Source organism: Emydura macquarii, unplaced genomic scaffold, assembly GCF_026122565.2.
Source record: "Emydura macquarii macquarii isolate MOO-44397 ecotype Brisbane River unplaced genomic scaffold, CSIRO-AGI_Emac_v2 contig_1146, whole genome shotgun sequence".
Taxonomy (NCBI): domain Eukaryota; kingdom Metazoa; phylum Chordata; order Testudines; family Chelidae; genus Emydura; species Emydura macquarii.
Window position 1 is genome coordinate 14,129,312 of NW_027131283.1, and position 22,671 is coordinate 14,151,982.

Genomic DNA, 22,671 nt, shown 5'->3' on the forward strand with positions numbered 1-22,671 from the left:
AGATAGATGAGGCATTATATGCTTTATTTTTGCCATTAGCATACACTTCCTAAAATCAACGATGCTGGACTGGACTAGGGGCTACTTTGAAGATTACAAAAGAGGATCTTCTCCAACTCTTCTCCCCCAATCCACCCCAGAAGTACCAGAGACATTCCCTTCCATTGCCAAACTTCTCACTGACTCATTTCAAATTTTAAAGTTGCTTTACAAAATGTTGATTGAAAGATAGTTAAGATGGGCCTCCCTGCCTCAGATTCTGGAACAACTGTCTTCTATTTCAGATTAGTAGCCATGTCTGAGTAATAATGTTAAAATTTTTGTGAAAATGTCAGCTTCTCTTTTAGAAGCAGCAAGGAGTCATTTTCTAAAAGAAAGCCACCATCAATTTTCAAGGCAGGATAAGATCAAAGTATTCCATCCTTGCAACTTGGTGGAAAGAGTTCAGATCAAGGGAAAACTATGTCAGCTTACAAAGGTTTTATGCTTCAAAGCATTGGATGGCATAGCCTCCCATTTTTCAGTGTATCTCATTTATCAGATCATAAAAATAATATCATAAACTTATAAAATTAAGATTTCACAACTGACTTTAGATAATTACTTTTATATTGCCTAAACCATGTTTATTATTCTTTCCTATGGCCATTTTAAATATGGATTTTATCCTTCATTTTTCTGAACTCGCTTCAGCCTCTTGTTGAGCCTCTTGTCCTAGTCCTAATGAAATACCTTTTGAAGTTACAAATAATTAATGCCTTAAAAATGATTCAGCTACAATTCAGATTTATTTTTCTTGGTATTGCATGTGGCATGATTAAATTTTTGTTCTGGGGATTAAATTATTCTAACTGCATAGATGCATTATTAAAATAAATAGCTGATACAAAGTGTTGAAAATTTATTTTAACACTTAGTGCATCAACCAATTATGCACCATGGTAATTTTGACTGACAACTCATTTATTTCTTTTTAACACAGCAACTGTATCAACACTAGTTTCAGATAGTGGATAGCTTGTCATTAGACTGCAACTGTGACATGCATTATGACATTAATTTATAAATGGCTTAGCTTGTTCATTTTCATTATGTACACATATTTATAAATGTATACATATATTTAAACATTCATAACATACATGGACCCCATGTTGGTACGGGATGGCTGCCTTTTTGATCTCTACTTTCAGAGATTCTATGAGACTTACATGAAAGACTATTACATGGCATTCTCGTTCACTGAGATGGAGTTTTCTTATATAAAAAGTCAAGTTGTCTTTTTCAGACCTGTAATTTTAAAGCCACAATCTGCTTTGCCAAATGGTTTTTTAATTTTATTTTTCAGAAATTTTAACATATCCATACAAACATTCAAATACAGTGACAAGAAAACACAGCAGGAGAATATATTAAATAGCAACACAGTATAAAGTATTTATAGATAAATATCCTGAGTATTCTAAAATAAATAATTCCCTAACAGCCACACCTTCTTCCTGCAAGAGGGGAGAAGCCAAATATTTAAGAAAATGTGTAATGTCCCTTTCTCCAAGCCTGCCCCAATTTTCCTTTCCTCTCTCCGCATACTTACCTTTCTCCCATAAATACATCTGTCCTTGGATAAGATAATTCTTGTTTTTCTCAGTGACACTCACAATAGGCATGATCCTGTGCTCATCAAAGTCAATGATAAAGCTCACATTGGCTTCGATGGAGAAGGATCAGGCAGTAAAAGTTTCTTTAGTTAGCATCAAGCATTGTAACAAAGGACAGAAAGACCTTCTGAAGCAAGTTCCAAGTGTATGAAGAAGGTGCAGAGATACCTGCAGGGAAGAGGACAAACGGGGTATCAAGACTGGAATGGAGATGCGTCATGTGTTTCAGACTAACCTGGATAAGTAGGCAGAGACAGAGTTAGGCAGAGCCTTTAGGAGAGGCAAGAAGCCTGAACTTGATGTGGTGTAAAAGGGGAAAAACAGAAAGGGGTCAAGGCCCTGATTCAACAGAGCACTTAAGCATCAGCTTAAGTCCCTTGCTTTGCTGAATTGAGGCATACAGTACTACAGATTAGGGTATATTTCTAGTTAATAAAACAAATAAAACAAATAAAAAATAGGAACATAGCATTGTAAAGTCTTGCATTGCATATTCTGGTAGGTTCACTACAATCACCGTAACTGTCACAGTATAAATATCTTGAATTAAAGCTGTTTGGGTTTGAGAAATGAGAACCTCCTTTATGGGAATCAATAATGAACAGTAAAAACTAAGTGTTTTGGTTCCGCTCCCCAGCACAGGATATATTTATACATTCGTAATTTTATCCTTCACTACCTCTGACTATTTCATAATCAAGATGGAAGTCAAAATCCTGTAAAAAATACATATTTACATACTGTTTACAGGCTCTTTTTTCCCATCACATACATTTTAATAGTATATGATTATCCAGTCGTATTCAGTCAATTTACTGATAAAGAACTATGTTGCTTTTCACAAGATACATTTTTATTAAGTGAAACACTTCTAGTATGCCGGAAGATACCCATGTTATTTATGAGCTTTTTATTTTAGTGCTCTGCTTGTGACTCCTGATATAATACGGTATGATCCAACAGAAGTTAATTAATAGTGGGGAATTATGCAATTTCAATGGACTACAAGTTTATAAATGAAATTACCACACTCTCCATCAGGGAGATAAAGAGAAATCAAAAAGAATGCCCGGAATATGATCAATTTGATTAATTAGGACTAGTATAATTACACTTCACTAGAGATTAAATAGGAATATTTCTTTATCGTTGTCAAGGGGACTGGTTGAAAAGTTGGTATATCTGTGAATAATGTGCAGCATGTGCCAGGTTTTTCCTCAGCTTTCACACATTCAAGCATTGATACAGTAACCTTATAAAGCCATTGTAGTCTTTCCCACGTGCAAGATTCTCCTACCTATCAATTAATTACATTCTGGTGACCCTTTATCTTTTCCTTTCAACTATTTATGATTACTTCAGGCAACCCATATTTTCACACACTGGGTAGCCACCTTAGAGGCGACCTACAGGTATTTAAAAAGGATTTAACTGTAGTGTTATGTACTGTCTTAACTCACTGGCTCCCATTTGTTGTGATAAAAATCCAGTACATTCTCCATCTGATTTTAGTGCAACTCAAAACCTTGTCTAAAGCTTCCTAAGTATCCCTTTAAGATTAGGTTAGTCTAAGACTGTATTTTTTTAAGAAAGTATAACAGGCATACGATGTCATAAAATACCTACTGTTGAGTGGATAGTTAAAAATGATTGTTATACAATTAATCAGTTATTACTGTTAATTAAGTTAGCTACATTAAAAATAATTTAGTTCAGTAATCTTTTAGCAATAATCTGTTATGTAAATTAAGATAACATCCTACCCTGAAGTAGGGAATATCCTAAGTAGAATTTTTCCTCCCTTTCAATTTAACTACCAAATAATTCACTAGAGCTGAAAAAGGTTGGAAAGACTGTATATAGCAGGGTAGAAAATATGAGTATACTTAAATCATGACATATATTGTAGAATTACCCATTAACACACACACACACAAATAATGCTCATTATATGCACTAATATTTCTATCACTTCAGTTTAAGGCATTTAATTGAGAACTGTGTAAAATAAACCATTAAATTTTAAATTAGCTCTCATCAAGCTTTAGAGTAATTCTCTTACTCAGAATGAAGTGATTTTAATCATATGACACAATGAGAATTATACGTATTAAAAGGTAAAACAGAGTTGGCATAAATGCAGGACAATTTAGAGTAACTGACCAATCAAAGCTCCAGGAAAACTCTCTTCTTCGAATCTGACCAGATTCAATAGGTACATTTTCCATGCGAGGATGTATTAGCACACTGGCTCTAATCAACAATACCATACATTTCTGAATATATGAAATGATGAACACAATCAGTGAAAGTGTCTGGTATTTTCTTACATTTTTGCTTTTCTATTATTGATTTAATCAGTGATATTATTTTTTAAATATTTTATAAAAAGATTGTTTGCATTTATCTCAGGAGAGTTTGGTGAAAAAATATTTTAATTTGTTCTCAAACTAACTATACAGTTTTTCAACTTCCAAGCTAAGAATTGTATAACTGTAGCATCACAACCTTTCTGTCTCACTCAGTTAACCAGTTGTTATACAGGGCGCAGTACGAGCAGCAGCAGTTGTCTCACACCACTTGTTATGCTGCTTCAACCCTAAGTTGAAGGACAACTTATATGGGAAAAAGGGTAGCTCAATCTTCATGTGTTTATCCTGACACACTGAATACGGACGGCTGTTTCAGCAATGTGGCTAGCAGTCTTTGGGGACATAAGCCATTAAACAACTATCAATAAATTAGTTGCCTAAAATGAATCAGTGAAAGGCTCAAAAAATTCCATTATCAAATTCTTGAGCTTTATAGTTTTGCACATCTAGAGTATGGAATCAGCACATTTTATAAGTCAAAATAGAAATTATGGTTGGTACAAACTGAACATTTGTATATCTGCCATTTTTATCAGTGTAGTGCCCCACTGCTTCTCCACTGCTGGAGCCTTTCTCTGCTGCAAGAAAAGACTCCTCCAGAGGGTAAAGGCTCTGGCAAGGGGAAGGCAGCTGGGAAAAAAAACTTGTCAGCTCCCTGCTGCCAGAGTTTCCCCACTGAAAGGAAAGGCTCGGAGGGGGTGGGTAATGTTTGCTGGGCTTTTTCCTCCTGTTTCACCACCGCCAGAGCCTTTCAGAGCCTCCCAGAGCTCTGAATTCTTTAACTATATTTACCTATTTAAAGATGACCCGTGGAGTTAAAAATATGGGCTTGTATACTTTTCTATTCTTTATGACGTAATAAAGGGCTAAAAGAGTGTAACTTTACCCCTCCCCTCCAAAACGTAGAACTTCTGTATGTTTTTCACATTAAAAATTCAGGCCCTAACTAGGAAGACTTGACTGGAGAGGTAAACAAAATGATGGCCACAAAAGCCAAGAAAGTGAAAAATGAACAACCGAGAGAAGGGATTTTTAGTCTGACTATACAAAAGTCTTTGTTAACATTTATGACTAAGTTTTGGATTAAAAAAAGGCCTTTGATAAAGATTTAACTTCTTAGTATTTTCAGTTTAGATATTGGAGTTCAGAATAAATGTCGCTGAGATATCCCAGAAGTCATCCAGAAAAACCAGAGAATACCAAACCTGACATTCCCCATAACTTTAAGGTTTTAAAAAGAACACTCAAAATATTTTTAGGGTTTCTTTATGCATCAGAAGGCAGAAAAAAGGAACAATCCAATTTTGAAAGATCCTTTGCCAATCACTTTTAAAAGTGTGGATACTCAGAACATCTCTTTGATATGTTATACCAGAGAACAAGTCTGTTACGCACAGAACTATTTACACTTTGATTATTTTCTGTCTAGATAATATAGTCCCGGAGTGTGTCTCACTCAGAAGCAAGCCAGGGAGCATGTACCTCTTTGATTAAAACCTTGGCTGTCAGTCAAGCTTTATCATAATATGCTGAGCACAGTAAAGACAGTTTCAAAGCCTCAGGGAGAAGTCCAACAGCTACATTTTAAAACGTGCAGTTTAAATTATAAAACTACTAAATTCAACTTATTTACAAAGTCATATTGGGAAATAAGCAGAGGAAGTACAGTTTCTATACTGTATTTGCTGAACATCATGTGTCACATTGCTCCTGGACTGCATATTTTAATATTTGCATTCATTTGAAAAATGATAAAACATTCAGATTAAATTATGCGTTCTTTAAGGGGATGTATTTTGTGTGCGCCAATGTGTTGCACATCCTAGAGAGTATGGAAAAACTGAAATGGGTATCCAGAGAGGCTAAGCATAAAGACTGCTGGACTTACCGGGCCCCTTTTAATGATTTTTACTGGGGGCATTTAATGAAGATAAACATACTAAGACCATGTACTCAACTAAGTTACCTACATCAAGGAGCCTTTGACAGACTAATAATATCTTCTCTTCTCTATACCTCATAGAAACCATTGAAGGGCAAATATAGACACCAACAGCTTTTTAAAATATATTATATACACACCTACCACTAAAATCCAATTATAATGAATACTTCCCCCATTTTTTCCATTATAAGCCATTGTGGAGAAGCACAGCAATAGTGGTTCACAGATGTGAGAGTAGTCTTTCATTTAATTTGCTGAGGGATTATTTCCTTCTACTGACATCCCTAAGTAGTTAACTTTCTAAAATAAAATTAAAAAGTAACTTTTTATCTAAATTTAAATTCATGAAGACAAATTTCTGGAATAAAGGAAACTGTTTGGATGGCTTACCTGCCAATAGCAATCATTCTATGAATGTCTCAATTTTCTTTTTAATAGCATTTAAATTGCCCTACGGTTGCCTCGACCACAGCTGCTACTGGGATTCTATTACCATTTGCCTAGCTGAGGGTGTATCATTTATTACTAAGTGAATAAACTTTTGCGATACTGAGGTAATTGAAAAGCTCCCCTATCCCCAAAGGTCTCAGGACAGAGTATGAGAAAGAATGAAGGATCCTGGGGATGTGGCCTTCAGCACTTTCCAATGAGACACACCATGACTTCCTGCTCCGTACTGTGCTTTCAAATTGAGAAAATTCTATCATGATGCACAATTCCTGCTGTGCCCAGTAACCCACCACATAGCCAGTTGATGAATAGTGGGAAAACTCGTCCCCATAAAGAGGACTTTTGGGGGCATTCAGCACCCACATTCCCCATCTGGATCAGTTCATCAGCTCACCAGTTCCCTTTGAAGTTTATGCCTTATTCTTTAGAGATATGGTGGTTTTGGGAAGATGTATAGAGCTCAGAGGTATGGATGCTAGTGGGGCTGCTGCTCAGAACATAGTATTTTTCCTACTGATGCAGCCAACCTAATGTGGTCTGGTGCATGTCCACTTGAAAAACTGTCTCACATAACCTCAACCTTCAAGCAGGGTTGTGGTTCTAGGGTCCCTTTATTGGGGGAGGGCAGGGGGCATCATGAGGCCCCAGGATGTCACTGTTTAAAACAAACAACCTTGCAGGAATCTAAGGGCTAGGCAGACCTCTGGAAAATCTCAGACTTTAAAAGTTTAAAAAGGTAAAAATTGGCTACTGTGTCAGTAATTTATAAAAATGGCAAAGACTGTACATATTGTACTTATTTTAGCTTGACAATAAATTAGGACCCCTTGAAGATTGTTGGGGGGGGGGGGGTAATGTCCCCTTTGCCACCATGGTAGCATCAGGTCTTGTCTTCAAGTGAACATATAATACAGTTAGACCAGCGTGATCCCTGAACACAGGATGTTCTGCAATAGATCAGTGAGATGGTGATTCAGAGAGCTAATCTTGACGTGTCTGATTAGATGTGGATTCTTTGGCGATCCTGATTCCTCGTCAACAAGAGATCTCCTTAGACCCAGTCGTAAATTTCTCTCTCTCATGAAGAATCCTCAATATCACGCCAGCATTACCAGCACAGAGCCCCAATGGCAAATATGGGGATGAATTTAAAAGTTATTTAAATTATCAGGAAAATAAAACAGGACTAAAGTGAAGTTTTAAAAAATGTAAATTTAAATAGAATATTCAGGCAAGCCTAGCTTTACTAAAAACAATGATTCCAAATCTTTAAGCTACATATTAATTTTATTAGAAAGTCTTCTACAAAGCTACAAATACGCCTGAGATGAACACATGGCTGAAGTTGCTTCTGAGGAATCTGTTTTGCATAGTCCACTTGAGCTATGCAACAATATACTGCATCTGCACAACTTTGACTGAATTACAGCTGTCACCCCACACAATACATTGTCCGATATGTATCAGCTTGGGTTTTGGAACGCATATTCAATGCCAATTATCTTTTTATAAGATCTTGTAGTACATGAAAAGTGTCAAGGAAATAAGAGGTGATCTAAGAGCTGAAAGGTACAGTATGGTAGAAGCTTCAGCAGAGTAAAACAATTCTACATGCTACAGAAAGAGAAAATTTGGACAAGTGCACCAGGGTATTTTTGCAAGTTCTTAGCTGTATTTCAGTTCAGCTGTGTTTATACTATTTTCATTTGTTTTTTAACCAATATTTGTGGAAGCAAAAGTTTATTAGGATGAATGTTCATGAAAACTGAGGTGCTACATTCTCTGCAATAAATAATATTATCAGTTCTAAACATGAATAAATATGACTGAAGTATGTAGGACGTTAAATGATACAGAATACCAACTAATTTACAAGAGAACCTTAAATGAAAATGTAAGGCAAAATCAGCTATATATAAAACTTAAGGCTTAATTTGAAGAACTGCATGGAATACCACCTGGCTTCCTAAAACCCCCAGAGTACAACCATAAAATGGCTGTGAAGTGCTTACTAGGAGGAGCACTAAGTCAGTGCATTATTCACAGAAATAGTCACGTGAACCCAAAGACCTCTGTATTCATGTTTACATAGATCTGTCTTTTAATGCCTCAGGGCGCCATCTATGAAGTCAAAACAACTTAAGCCCTGGCCATCTCCTACTATTCCCTGCACTAGGGAAATAAATATGTTCCCTGAGCCCAAGTGAGTTCTCTGTGAAATTCTAGAGTCTTTTAATTGAGTAAAGCTTCAAGAATTTCCTCTCAAATAAAACATGTTATTTTACCTCAGGGAATAACCAAAGTTTTCATTTTGGTTTAAAGACCTTGATTTGAGATTATTTATTTGTACCTCCAGAGTGCTCAGGAGATACAATACTGGACCAAGATGCCTTTGTGTAAGGTGCTATAGGTGGAACAAGACGACGGTCCCCTACCCCAAAGATCTCCATGGTAGTAGCATATATTGCATCTGTGCGAATGGCCGATGCAGCCTTGATGGACCAGCCAGCTGCAGCCAACAGGGATAGATAGAGTCTGCTTTTTTTTTTTTTTAAATAAACATCATAAAATTCTAACAATTAATACAAGGGAAGCAGATTAATTTGACTCTCAACAAACTCAAAGTCATATTGATCTAATACTTGTTTTAATTTGTTTTTCCATTTTTCAGTTTGTTTGTTTTTTAAATGCTGCAAGGAGATCCAGTTTCTGCACATGGTAAACTGCCTGAGGAAAAAAAAAAAAAAAAAGGTCCAGTCTGAGTTATACCCAGTTGTTTTGTCTGGAATTTTTGATGACCATTGCAAAATATTACCATTTTTACGTTATTGGAGGTTTTCATATTTTAAACCCCCCCTTTTTTGGGAGGGAGTATTTTAAATTGTATTACGGACATCTGCAGTTCCTTGAGCCACTGTATCAATAACCAGCTACCCGATAACCAGCAATCCTTTAAGTGTTTGTGGGAAGCTCTGTATGCTTGAGTAATCAACTTAACGCTTTTGAAGATTTGGAGTTATTTCAAACAGAACAAACTTCACACAGTTGATTCTATTCAGCTACTAAATATAGCAGGATTTCTATGCTATCCTTGATTAGGAAATGAGTATAACAGACCAAACTGCATTTATTACTATTTCTCACTTCTTAGTGGTTCTGGTTTGATTTTCTTGTGTAAATAAAGCAGTGCATTTTGTAATACTATTTCAAGGCAACACGGATTTTTTTTTTTTAAAAGATATGGCGGACAGTATTCAGAGATTGATCTGCACAGATCCAAATCTAATACAGCTAAGTAATTTTTATTTTCTCCTTATGTTGCAGAAAAACAGATTTATGGATAATTATGAAAAATGCAAGTTGATAAAACCATTACAGTAATTGCACTGGTTTCGTTTATTGATTTCTCACAATTAAGTCAATAAGAACTTTAGTAACATCCTTATATTACTTGATTAGTTTTGAAAGTGATTATCTTAAGAACCCTATTTAATTGGAAGCCTCTCAATTTACAAGGAACATTAAACTCTCAATAGCATTTTAAGATTATTCAGCATATGCAGGTCAATTACTAGTAATCACAGTTTTATACAAATGTTCCATAAAAGCTAGTTTTGACACTGACAAAGAGGAAAAAAAGAGTGCTTTAATTAATGCTGCTGAGCTTCAATTGACATTTTCAGAATGAATGGGCATCACTTTTACATATAAAGCTTTCCTGAAACTGGTGCAGTTACAAAATTGAGTAAAGATAAAATAACTCTCTGCCTTAAAACAGACGAAGATAATTTGTCATGACTGCTAAATCACAATATTGCACTAACTGTACTCATGCCCAGCTGCACTTTAATTTCCAGATTAGAAAATTACAATTAATTTTCTTAATATTGCTATGCCACATTTCTTCTTCCAGTTAATAAAAGTGGATTGCAATCAATCATTGTTAACCCATGTTGCAGAATAGAAGTGCTGTAGTTATTTCCATAGAAGAGACACTGTAGAGATCCTTCTATATAACACCCTCTCTGGGAGATATGTTAGAAGGTGTTATAATAAGGGAAATAAATTATAATTGGACTTAATGTAGTTGGGAGAAAAGCTACAGTCAACTTTATAGTTAGGGATTTTTAAGAGCCTTATATGAGTGAAATACTCCACTGAGAGCCAAATAAAGTATTTTAACCTCTATTTCAACTATATTTTGAGCATCGTTTTTAATTGGAATTTGTTTAATGATTAAAGTTCAGTGCTACGAATATTTAATCATAATTAAAGAAGGTATTTCCTTCCTGTGGTTATTTTTTGGTGTAGTTAGAAACTATTAAAATTACTCAATATCTGTTTGACCTTCATAGACCATGAACTGTGAAATTTACTAGAACAATTGAATTGAAGTGATATGGGTAGGAAATAGTTTAAAAAAAATATAGACTAGAGTGCTTTGGACATTTTCATTTAGAAATATTTTCAAGTGAATTGGTACGTTTCACCAGCACAGCCTCTTATTGCATGTCTGTACTAATATCAAAAGAAGGCTTTTATGGGGTATGCAGTGCATGAGAGTGGAGAGAAACAAGTGGAATGAGGGTTACATATGGCTTGAAAATAACAAATTACTCTTTGACTTTTGCTTATTTACAGATGCGTAACAAAGGCCTGAAAGGTGTTTTATTTCTTCAACCTTGTTTCTGTTGGTTTATGCAGTAGAAATTCATTTTAGAGTATCCCATTTCTCCTGGAAGAATACGGATAACTGGAGACATTACAATTTCCAAGGAAGTGACATCTGATGGATAGGGGAAGGGATTAAATTAGAACTCAACAATCTCAGATACCTGAGAAATTATGGAAAATTCAATAACTAACAAAAGTTAAGAGATTCAACAACTATTAAGAGCTGAGAAAGTTCTCTGTGCACTTAGATAGTAGTAGGTTTGGAAGGATTAGATTTTTATCAGTAAATGTCAATTTCACCACCCACACACCCACCTGCCCACCAACAAAAATATTTCCATTGATAATAGATATGTAGCCATAGGCAAAGTAGAATGCTGCTTGAGAACTGTTGGACTATAATTTAAGGTTATTTACTTTGTATATTGTGATGTGATGTTTATTTTAACGTTTATAAAGCTTTTTGAATCTCAGTATTTACTGACATTAAATAATTCTCTCACCCATCCCATAATTTTCCCAGTACTGTGAACATTTAAAAACCTTAAAAATAAACAATTATCAATCATAATTACAAAAATAAAAATTGAATTCTGACTACTCTAGATATTACAAAAGTCTTCCTAACTCTACGAGTTATGTATTGTACTAATTTATCAGTGGAGGTTGTGGAATTCTCTTCATTAGAGGCTGTTATGAACAGGTTAGACAAACACTTGTCAAGGATGGTCTAGGTATACTTGGTCCTGCCTCAGTGCAAGGGACTGGAATAGATGACATCTTGAGGTTCCTTCCAACCCTACCTTTTTATAAAATGAGAAGAATGTGCTAAATGCTATAGAAGACATGACTGCTGACCTGAGGAGTTTACAGTCAAATACAACCAAAGGATACAAACACTGGGAGACCCACAAAATAACAACAATTCAAGAATAAAATGCAAGCAGGAACAAACCAATAATCATAAAAATAGGGTCTTTGCTGAATTACTGAGAAGGATCTTAACAAGAGGAGAAACCTCATTAAATCTTGTTATCACAGAAGCTAAAGAAATTTTGGATTTGAAGGTTGAGAACTGCTTGGCTTCAATTATCTTAATATGAATATGTGATTCTTTGATTGCTAGGGGAAAATAATCTATAGTAAATGGAACTGTTACTTAGGGAAAGCAAATTATAAAAATTGTTTCAAGGGCACTCTAAAAGGACTATATGACAAAATGCTATAGAAGAATGCTTGATATATTTAGCATCCTCCGCAGACTTATCACAAATTTCAAGACAGTAAATAATGTTATAAACAGCCATCCTACTAGCCAGATTTAAAATATGGTACCAGAAAGTCAATATGTTTATACAAATTGAAAACAACAAAGGTGGTGGAGGTAGAAGGAAATAAAAGTTATACTTAAGGGACAATAAAAAAAAGAGGCCACAAACAAAGATCTGAGAGATGGCATGGATGGAGATCAATTTACAGTATCTCCATTTGTTTCTGTCTGAGTGCAGTAGAAAGTTATAACGGGCAACTGCTCATCATTCCTGAAGGCTCTCTTGTGTGGTAGAGGCTGCAGATTTATATCCAGTCATTCCTCATGCTTAATATGTATGTGCAGCTGCTGGGTGAGACAGAGATGTTCTGGGTCGATAATGCAATCAGAATGCTAATGGTAGTCAAGTATAAATTTCTCTCTCAAATCCAGGCTCTGATCTCTCTGCTTTCCTAGTGCCTGGCTCAGATAGCATCCTGGATGAAAGTTAGTTGTTTTAATCCAAATTTAGTACGTGGAAGAAAGCACTTTGAGGAACTAATAGTTACAACTGCTGCTATTACAACTTCTACCTCCTTTTCTTCTCTGTGGTTTGCAATCATGGAGTTTTATTAGATCAAACGGTGCTGTTGGATTCCTAGTTGACCCTGGTAGCCTGAGGAAGCCAGTTCTTCATTCCTATGTTGGCACCACAGCACCAGCGGGAGCAACCATCAAGGTCTTAATCCCTATTTGAGGTATTAGACTGCTGGAGGCACAGCAAGGGTGTGTTGTGGTCCTCCCTTAAGGGTCTTGTCCCCTACACAATAGCAGCAGAGACCAGAAAACTTACAACTTTTCAATTTGCATTTGAAAGTCATGGAAATTGTAAAGCATATCGGTTAAATGGGCAGAAATCACTGCAAACGACTAACTTTCAGAGTAGAGGTATCATTAGTAATTTACTTGAGGAAGTGCTGCCCATTCTTGCAATTTTTCTGTCAGTTTCATGATCTCTTATGTGTGTTCGTTAAGCCCCATTTCCCAGAAACATGTGATTAGATAACAATCTCAGCTTTCATTTAAAAATTTTTCTAGCTGTTATGGAGAAAACCTTGAAACAAGTATATCATAAAGGCTCGAAACCCAAATGGTAAATAAAAAACTCAAATTTGTTTTAAAAAATAATCTTATTTTTAAATCAATCTCAAAATTTTCTGGGGCCTGACTCACAAGTTTGAAATTATAGGGATGGGTAGTACTGTTGAGAGGTCAGCGAGTGGACTGTTATCAGATGTACTGATGAAATAAAGACTGGTTTTAAGCAATGTAGATATCTATCATGAGCACTGAAACATTAGAGGCGGCAGACAGGTGGGTTTCAGTGGTTTTCCAAATGATATTAATTTTCACAAAAGGAAGCCAAGTGACGTGTTCTGGGATGTAAAAATGATATGGCAACTGAAATAACTCAAACGGACAGGCAAATAGAGCAACGTAGGGAACCAAGTCAGCAGTGGCATAATGGTATTAAAGAACACAATGTTTGGTTTCAGAAAAGAATACCAATAGGATCCCCAGCTACCATCAAAAAATGTTAAAATTCAGACAAGTGAAATAATTACATATCACATGTATGCACCTGGGGCACATTATTACTATACGTATATAGAAATTCCAGAGTAGAACTACTAAATTAACTAAATACATGGAAGGTTTCAGCTATTACAACCTAGGGAGACTACACCTTATAGTGTTTGGAGAAAGGCTATGGAGCAATTCTATTTTGTAAGTATCTCAGGGGATTATATAAACATGGCTAATGATCTATGTATCACGAGGAGAACACATTAAAAATGTTTAATATGGAAGGATGTCTTGTTTCTTTGGGGAATAACCAACACACAGAATTTTCTGCCCCTGAAAGTCCTAGCAGAATCAATTTTACCAGTGAATTATGAAAAGCAGTTGACATTTGTTTCTTAATGGTATTTTGGAGTGTTAATGAGGTTTTGGAGTTTCTTAATGGTATATTGAAGTATTGCCCCTTCTCACAACAAAAGCATGGCCATCATTTGTTAAAAGTTACTCCAGGAGTTTGAAAACTAGTCCATTTAAAAGCAAGGTTAAAGTCATTTCGGTCACTCAGCCAATGTTTGCGGTTTGAGTATCATATTTTTTATTTCTTAAATTATTTTTTCTTTTTCCTACAGGTAACTGATTCATTATACAGGCAAAACAGTGAAACTGAATACAGTATACTCCATATTTTCCAAAACCTTATTATCCAAAGCTCCACATATTCTGAATCCCATTGTTGTCTCCCAGTTGATTCAGATAATGTGGAGATTCTGATGATAAAGCAGAGACCCCCAGCTGCGAGGGAAACCATCTTGCTGCTGAATGGCTCCTGCTGCAGCGCAGAGAGACCTCTGTAGTCCTGGCAACACGTGGCCCCACTTGCTCACTCCCAACAGTGGAGCTGCAAAGGGGCTCCCGGTGCTGCTGCTCCTGCCCTCTCAATTATCTGAACTCCTGATTATCTGAATAAAATCTGTGCTCCCCTTCCCACCCCCCCATGCTACTCAGATAATGGAGTCAAATGCAGAAATTAAAACAATAAAAGGTTTTCCTCTAATCTTTCTATTAGAACAGTTTCAGATGTTATTTGTGGCAACATAGGAAAAAATTCAACACAAATGTGATTTTATGTTGACTATGCCCCTTACAGTTACTTTAATGGGGGAAGATGCTTGTGCCCGTTTTGCCTTCTTTATAACGCATGATGGCCATGTGCCCTCTCCTCTATTTCCCTCCCTCCCCCGCCCCCCAAAAAAGTATTTTCATGCTTTTTTTGCATTAGACACTTAAGTCCTGTCTATTATGAAACTACAGATTATTGGATAACTATTAGAATTAGGAATTCCTGATGGAGAAAGGATTTTTTTAATTAGCCTCTTTAGGTTATATATACAGAGTCTGAGAATATGATCACTCACATTATAAAGAATTCGTGTGAAGCAAGAAAAAAAAACAATTACTATCTAAATCTTGTATTGTAGTGAGGGCAGAACTAGAACCCGTTGTCCTTCAGATCCAAACAAACCACAGGCCTTTCGCACTTGGGCTAAAGGAGATATCCATGGTAAGAACAGTAGGCCAGTTATCCTTTCTCTGGGTTAGCCAACAGAAGGCAACTTGACACACAAATCTAATGTTATAATGCTTAAAGCTGCAGTCTGAACTACATATATTAATGTATGAGCTACCAAGGAAAGAAACATTTTTCTTGTTTTTAAAATGGTTATATGCTTACACTATGTTCCATGAAGTCTCTTCTGAAATGTTATAGTTTAGGATTTTGCACTGCTCAGTTGCAAATCAGACAGCACTAATAGGTTTAAAAATGTCCAGAAAATTTATTAAAAAAGACACTTTATTTTCTGTACTTTGCTATTTGGAGTCAAAGAAAAACACAGTCCAAATTGTAAAATTTTCCGTATTCTCATGGAAATTTCATAGAATCAGAGTTGGAAAGGACCTCAGGAGGTGATCTAATCTAACCCCCTGCTCAAACCAGGACTAACCTCAGCTAAATAATCCCAGCGAGGGTTTTGTCAAGCCGCAGCTTAAAAACCTCAAGATGGAGATTCCACCACCTCTTTAGGTAACCCATTCCAGTGCTTCACCAACCTCCTAGTGAAAAACTTTTTCCTAATGTCCAACCTAGATCTCCCCCACTGCAATTTGAGACCGTTGCTCCTTGTTCTGTCATCTGCCACTACTGAGAACAGCCTAGCTCCATCCTCCCTGGAACCCCCTTTCAGGTAGTTAAAGGCTGCTATCAAATCCCCCCTCATTCTTCTCTTCAGCAGACTAAACAAGCCTAGTTCCCTCAGCCTCTCCTCATAAGTCTTGCGCTCCAGCCCCCTAATCATTTTTGCTGCCCTCCGCTGGACTCTCTCCAATGTGTCCACATCCTTTTTTTAGTGGGGGGCCCAAAACTGGACACAATACTCCAAATGTGGCCTCACCAATGCTGAATAGAGGGGAATAATCACTTCCCTCGATCTGCTGGCAATGCTTCTAGTAATGCAGCCCAATATGCTATTAGCCTTCTTGGCAACCAGGGCACACTGCTGACTCATATCCAGCTTCTTATCCACTGTAACTTCCAGATCCTTTTCTGCAGAACTGCTGCCTAGCTCATCGGTCCCCAGTCTGTACCTGTACATGGGATTCTTCCGTCCAAAGTGCAGGACTCTGCACTTGTCCTTGTTGAACCTCATCAGATTTCTTTTGGCCCAATCCTCCAGTTTGTTTAGGTCCTTCTGTAGCCTATCCCTACCTTCCAGGGTATCTACCACTCCCCCTAGCTTAGTGTCATCTGCCCAATCTCTAGATCATTAATGAAGATGTTGAACAAAACCGGCCCCAGCTCCGACCCCAAATTTCTCTTTGTTTTTGATGTACTCATTTTTATTTTATACATACTCATTGAAAGAGTACACACACCAATTTAAAGCTGCACAAAATCCTTCATTTTAGTTTTAGTACTGCTCATCTGACTTTTACTATTGAAGAAAAGCACTAACCATGTATCATACAACCAACGAGCTCTTCATTTCAATTAAAGCCAAGTGTGCTAGAACAAAGCATCGGGGTGCTGATGATGGAAACCATGTATTTAGTGTTCAAGACAGGGGTGCAGCAGCTCCAGCACCACTGATTAAAGCAAAGCCTTAAACAATTTAATTGCTACAAGGAGGATTGTGTTGCCTAATACAATGTAACAGCTAACACTGTTTACACCATGGTGACATAATTAGAGTAGTCAGTAAATAAAGCTTCTTTTAAAAGTTAGAATTTAAATACAGGCTGAAGGACTTGTGTGTAATACATTAATCAATCTGTTGATTAAACAATGCTTGAAATGCAAATTAATTACTCAGATATATACTTTGCTGAGACAAAGGTAATGTAGATTGTTGTCGGCTGGCCACTCATGAGTCTCCAGTGCTAAACCACAACACTTGGTGATGCAGATGCCAGCAGGGAGATATTATCTGCACTGCTACAGTACTTCAGCATAGATACTACCTATGCTGACGGGTAGGGTTTCTCCCCTCAGTGTAGGTAAATCCACATCCCCGAGAAGTGGCAGCTAGGTCAATGGAAGAATTCTGCCAATAGACCTAGTGCTGTCTACACTGAGGGTTGAATTGGTTTAACAGTGCTGCTCAGGAGTGTGGATTTTTCATATCTCTGAGCAATACAGTTAAGCAGACTTAATCTTCTAGTGTAGACCAGGCTTTAGCCTGTCTTTTGGACACAGCTGGACTCTCAGAACTCCCAAAGTTAAGACCTAATCCCTAAATTTCTTTTGGTAGTATTGCTACTGCTTTTATTTGCCCTAAAATACAAGGAAGCAAGCAAAGGAACTTAGAGCTTTTTTTTTTTTTTTTTTAAAGGAATTTCATTTCTCTCCTCTATAACTATGCACAACCTCTAAAATTAGGTTTACATGATCCAAAATGTACTATTAAATTTTAAGATTGCATATTACAATGTTAGGACAAATATTTTTTTCTCGTTTTCTTTTTTCAAGAAAAACAAGGTGAGATTCTCAAGGTGAGAATCTCAAGGTGAGATCCTGTTCTGTGCTTCCTACAGGAATATTGGCTAAATTGGATTTAGGGCACCTTTGTGCCCTCTTAATTCTGGGCTGCTTCAGGGGTTGGAGAGATGCCAAGCCTAACTCAGACAGCCTTTCTGTACAATATACAGTAATTAAAGAAAATAAAAAACTAGCCTGCTATAAAACATTACTTATTGATACAAAGACATTCACAATGCTCAAACAGCACTGTTGATTTGTTAGGTGAACTTTCTTCCTCATTCAAAAAACTGGACATGTTTAGTTTTGAAAAAAGAAGACTGATGGAGGGACCTGATAATAGTCTTCAAATATGTTATGGGCTGTTGTAAAGAAGATAGTGGGTCAATTGTTCTCCATGTTCACTGAAGGCAGGACAAACATTAAATGGCTTAATCTGCAGCAAGGGAGATTTAGATTAGATATTGGGAAACATTTTGTAACTATAAGGATAACTAAGTATTGGAATAGGTTACCAAGGGAGGCTGTGGAATCTCCATCACTGGAGGTTTTAAAGAATAATTTAGACAAACACTTGTCAGGGATGATCTAGGTATACCTGGTTCTATCTCAGTGCACAGGGATGGACCAGATGACCCTTTAAGGTCCCTTCCAGTCGCATACTTCTATGATTTAAATAACTACTGTATCCAGTTTGTTCATACATATTTAAACCGTTCAGCCAACCATTTGATTTCTCAATTTATGAAACAGAGAACTGTGAGTTCAGCTCACATCCACTTTTAACTTGTAACAGATGTTAAAATGTAAAAATAAGACAATCTTTTGTGAGCAAGTGTTATTCTCAGTCTGCATTCAAACATAGTCAGTAGCCTATGTAGAGTCCAAACAGTCTTTTCTGGCATTTGATTTTATCAACAGAACGTAATACCACATTCAGCTCAAATTTTTAATGGAACCTAGTTCAACAGGCTTCATGCCCTTTATTTTTGACAGGTGAAAATAATACTGGAATGTTTGTTGAACAATGGTAACTTTGTCTTAATGGGAAGAATAGGGACAAAAATATCCAAATCTGCTCAAAAATAAAGGAGGTGGGCAGGGCCATATTTTTGGAGACAATTTCCATCCAAAACAGAAAAGTGTTGTATAGGAATTTGTCCCCAGGGATAGAGATTTGCCCTTGACCCCAAAATAATGACAGCAAACCAAACTACTTCGCTTTATGTTATAGCTTGTCTCCTGCCCACAAATGTCAGTCCCATTACCAACACTAGTCTTCCTTGAAGCCAGGGAAGCAAAGGATAAAGCTTCTACTGATGCTAGAGCTGGGCAATTAACTGATTTTTCTGTTTGGCCAGCAAAAGAGTTGGTTCAGTTCCGAAAGTGTTCAGAATAGATTTAATTTTGGGTGAGGGGGAAAAGGGGGCACTGAATTACTTGGTGCTGAATCCATTAAATCCTTGATGCCCCGACCCTGTAATCAGAGACTGATTTTGATTCCTGAGGCAGTACCAGAGTCTCAATACTGTTCTCCCTCAGCGCTTCTGTGGTACATAGATTGAAACCATGAGCGCTTCAAAAGTCCAGCTAGTTCATAACACTGCAGCATGCTTCCTCAGCAGCACTGTCTACCATGAGCAAATCAAACCCATCCTCTGCTCTCTATGCTGGCTTCTGATACAACAGAGTCAAGTTCAAGTGTTGGTCCTTATCTTCAAGGCACTCAATGGTGTAGGCCCAGGGTATCCAAACCATCACTTAAAGCTCCAGGATGAAAATTGTAGTAGACAACTCCATCCTCATGTAAAATGGAACTTTCTACAATAAAAGTGAACCTCATCTGTGCAGGAGACAGAGCTTTCTGCGGGGCTAGTCAGACTGTGGAATGAACTCCCAAAGAAACCAAGGACCATCATAAACTTCACCACCTTCTGCCCAAAGTGAAAGGCACACTTCTTCAACCTGCCTTCTCCAACACAAAAAATGTGAATATATTTTAAAAACCCAAACAAAACCCTAGTAAACCAAAAAACTGCATTGCAGACACAATTTTCCCCTGGGAAAAGGGAGAGAGAGAAATGGAGAGTGAACCACATGTGAGATAGATGTTACTTATATCGTTTAATGCACTCCCAAAAGTGCTGTTACTACTGAGATTAGGGTGGTATAAAAACAAATATATAAAATAGGTTTCCCCAAAAGGCTTTCCAAAAACCGGTAAAATGGGGAAAATCCCTATTTCCTTTCAGCCTCACATGTCTATTTTGGTAACTGGGACATTTCTATTACACTCATGCACAGGGTAGCTGACTAAGCAACACAGTGTTTTAAATTCAGAACTACAAAATGTAATGAATTTTTCCCCAGTTAGCACCTAGGAAGACTAATATTACCTAGCATATTAAAATGTGACCAAGTTCAGTACCATCTGGTGGCTGTTCATCAGTCAAATTCACAGAGAATAAATATTATCCCTTCAATTGGCATGCTTGTTGGCAGTCTCTATTGAGAGTTTAAGGACTGAATGGGCATGACTGAATTACCCTCACTGCTGAGAGATGAATTCTTCAGAACAAAGTTTGGGGTACACTGGTGGGACAGTAAGCCTGGGAAAGTTTATGCTGCTGCCTGTTTTATACCTGTTATGTGGATAAACACAGGACTTCAGCTTCAATTTAACTGAATGCAGCCCTTTTCATGCATGCTAAATTTACAAAAAATAATTATTTTTACCTCTTAATATTAAGCAATGCCCAAGGTATTCCAGTGGGAGTATTAAATGCTGGGAGCAACTTCTCTCCAAGTTCCACTGCTTTCTTTCGAAATATCTGAAAAATAAAAACAAGCATAATATTAGACAAAACAAAATATGTAAGAAGTAATAGGAAATAAATTCTGTTGTTGATATTACTACTGATAGTGTTTTACAAAGCATCCCTTAAGACTACACAGTATAGAATCCTGGGGTTTGTGCCGAGATGTTGAAGAAAAAAGAATACTCTAGTACCCAAGGAAAAGTTGCACCTGGCATTCTATTTACAAGATTTAGAAGTACCTCAATATGTCTAATCCTCAGCAGGAAACACAACAGAAGTTTTATGTTTAGGGCGAAAATAATTTGTTATAACAATACTACAAACACGGTTCTGCTCTCTCCAATTGCCAGTAGTTAGCTCAGGCTGGACTAAACTAACCATTGGAAAGCTTTCATCGAGCACTATCTGATCTCTTCAAGAAGAGAGTTTTCTAACACAGGAAAACTGTTCCAATGTAATATAGAAACCTATTTATGGAGAGCAATTACAATACTTGGGATGTTCAATAGCTATTATCTGCTTTGTATCACTCTGGGGTTTGTATGACATACAAAAAGGAATTATCAAGGTGCATTAAAAGATCAAAGTCACCTTTGCTGATTTTCTCTCCAATTAACTGCGCCTCCCTCTTTAACTCTGTTTCACTCATGAATATATTAACAGTACATGTTTTGAGGCATCAATTCTCAGTTTGATATATATCTATATATAGATATCTCCAATTAAAATTCTAGGCCAAATTTTCCAAGAAGAAAAATGCACATACAACCTTTGTAAAGAAGTGTGTGTAAATAACCACATTTGCTGGTGGACCAGTGCAAGAGAAGAGAGGAACAGACTCATTTGCCTTCTCTAATAAAAGCAGTTGATAAACAATATTGTATTTTGCAAAAGCCATTTTGAATACTTATACATAATGTAGGTTTTTAGTTAATCAGATGATCTCACACTTTTTGGGCTAATTTCAGTTGCTGGGTTTGGTGCATGGATGCTGGTTTATGTCGACCACCTAGAGTATGCGTCTCCACTTGCATGTCAGTTCCACCGACCTAAATCGCAGTAAAATTCAATTCAATAAAACCACCTCCGCAAGTGGCGTAGCACTGAAGTCAAATTCTATAGGTCAAACAAGTGTCAGTGTAGGCAGAGCATAATGTAAATTGATGTCATTGGCCTCCGAGAGGTATCCCATAATGCTCTGTTGTGACCACTCTGGACACTCGCACTCTGCTGCACTGTGGCCATGTAAACAGGAATCCTCCTACTGAGCCCCAGGAAATTTTGAATTCTCATTTCTTGTTTGTTCAGCGTGACGAGAACTTTGTAGCTGAACTGCTCATGGCGACTGCATGCCCCAAACGCGCTCCAGCCTGGAGTCGACCTGAGGTCTTGGATCTCATCAGCCTGTGGGGCAGAGAGTCTGTTTTGGCTCAGCTCCGAGCATGGAAAAGAAATTTGGATATCTACAAGAAGGTATTGTGTGATATGGTGGAGAAAGGCCACAACAGGGACGTGCAGCAGGGCCGTGTTAAAATCAAAGAGCTGAGGCAGGCATGTCAGAAAACTAGGGAGGTGAACAGTTGTTCTGGCTCATCACCGAAGATGTGCCGCTTTTATGCGGTGCTGCATGCTATTCTTGGCGGTGACTCCACCATTGTTCCACCGCGCAGCATTGATATCTCTGAAGAATCCCAGTCGAGGATGAATGAGAAGGAATCCGTGGATGAGGAGGAGGAGGAGGAGGAGAACAGGGGCAGGTGTATCCATTCTCCCAGAGAGCCAGGACCTGTTCGTTACCCCAGAGCAGCACAGCCAGGAACAGGACAGTGTTACAGATTGAGATGCCAAGGAAGGCACATCTGGTGTGTATAGCAAATCGCAGTTCTG

At 37.2% G+C, this 22,671-nt stretch overlaps 1 protein-coding gene across 1 annotated transcript in view; it reads right to left on the bottom strand.

The window, feature by feature from the left end:
• Positions 1–22,671, bottom strand: part of MAN1A1 (mannosidase alpha class 1A member 1) — a 223,699-nt gene that overhangs the window by 68,438 nt on the left and 132,590 nt on the right. The window contains exon 5 of the mRNA XM_067546665.1: positions 20,702–20,796. Within this exon, the coding sequence (XP_067402766.1) occupies positions 20,702–20,796 (95 nt within the window). The remainder of the gene's footprint in view (positions 1–20,701; positions 20,797–22,671) is intronic.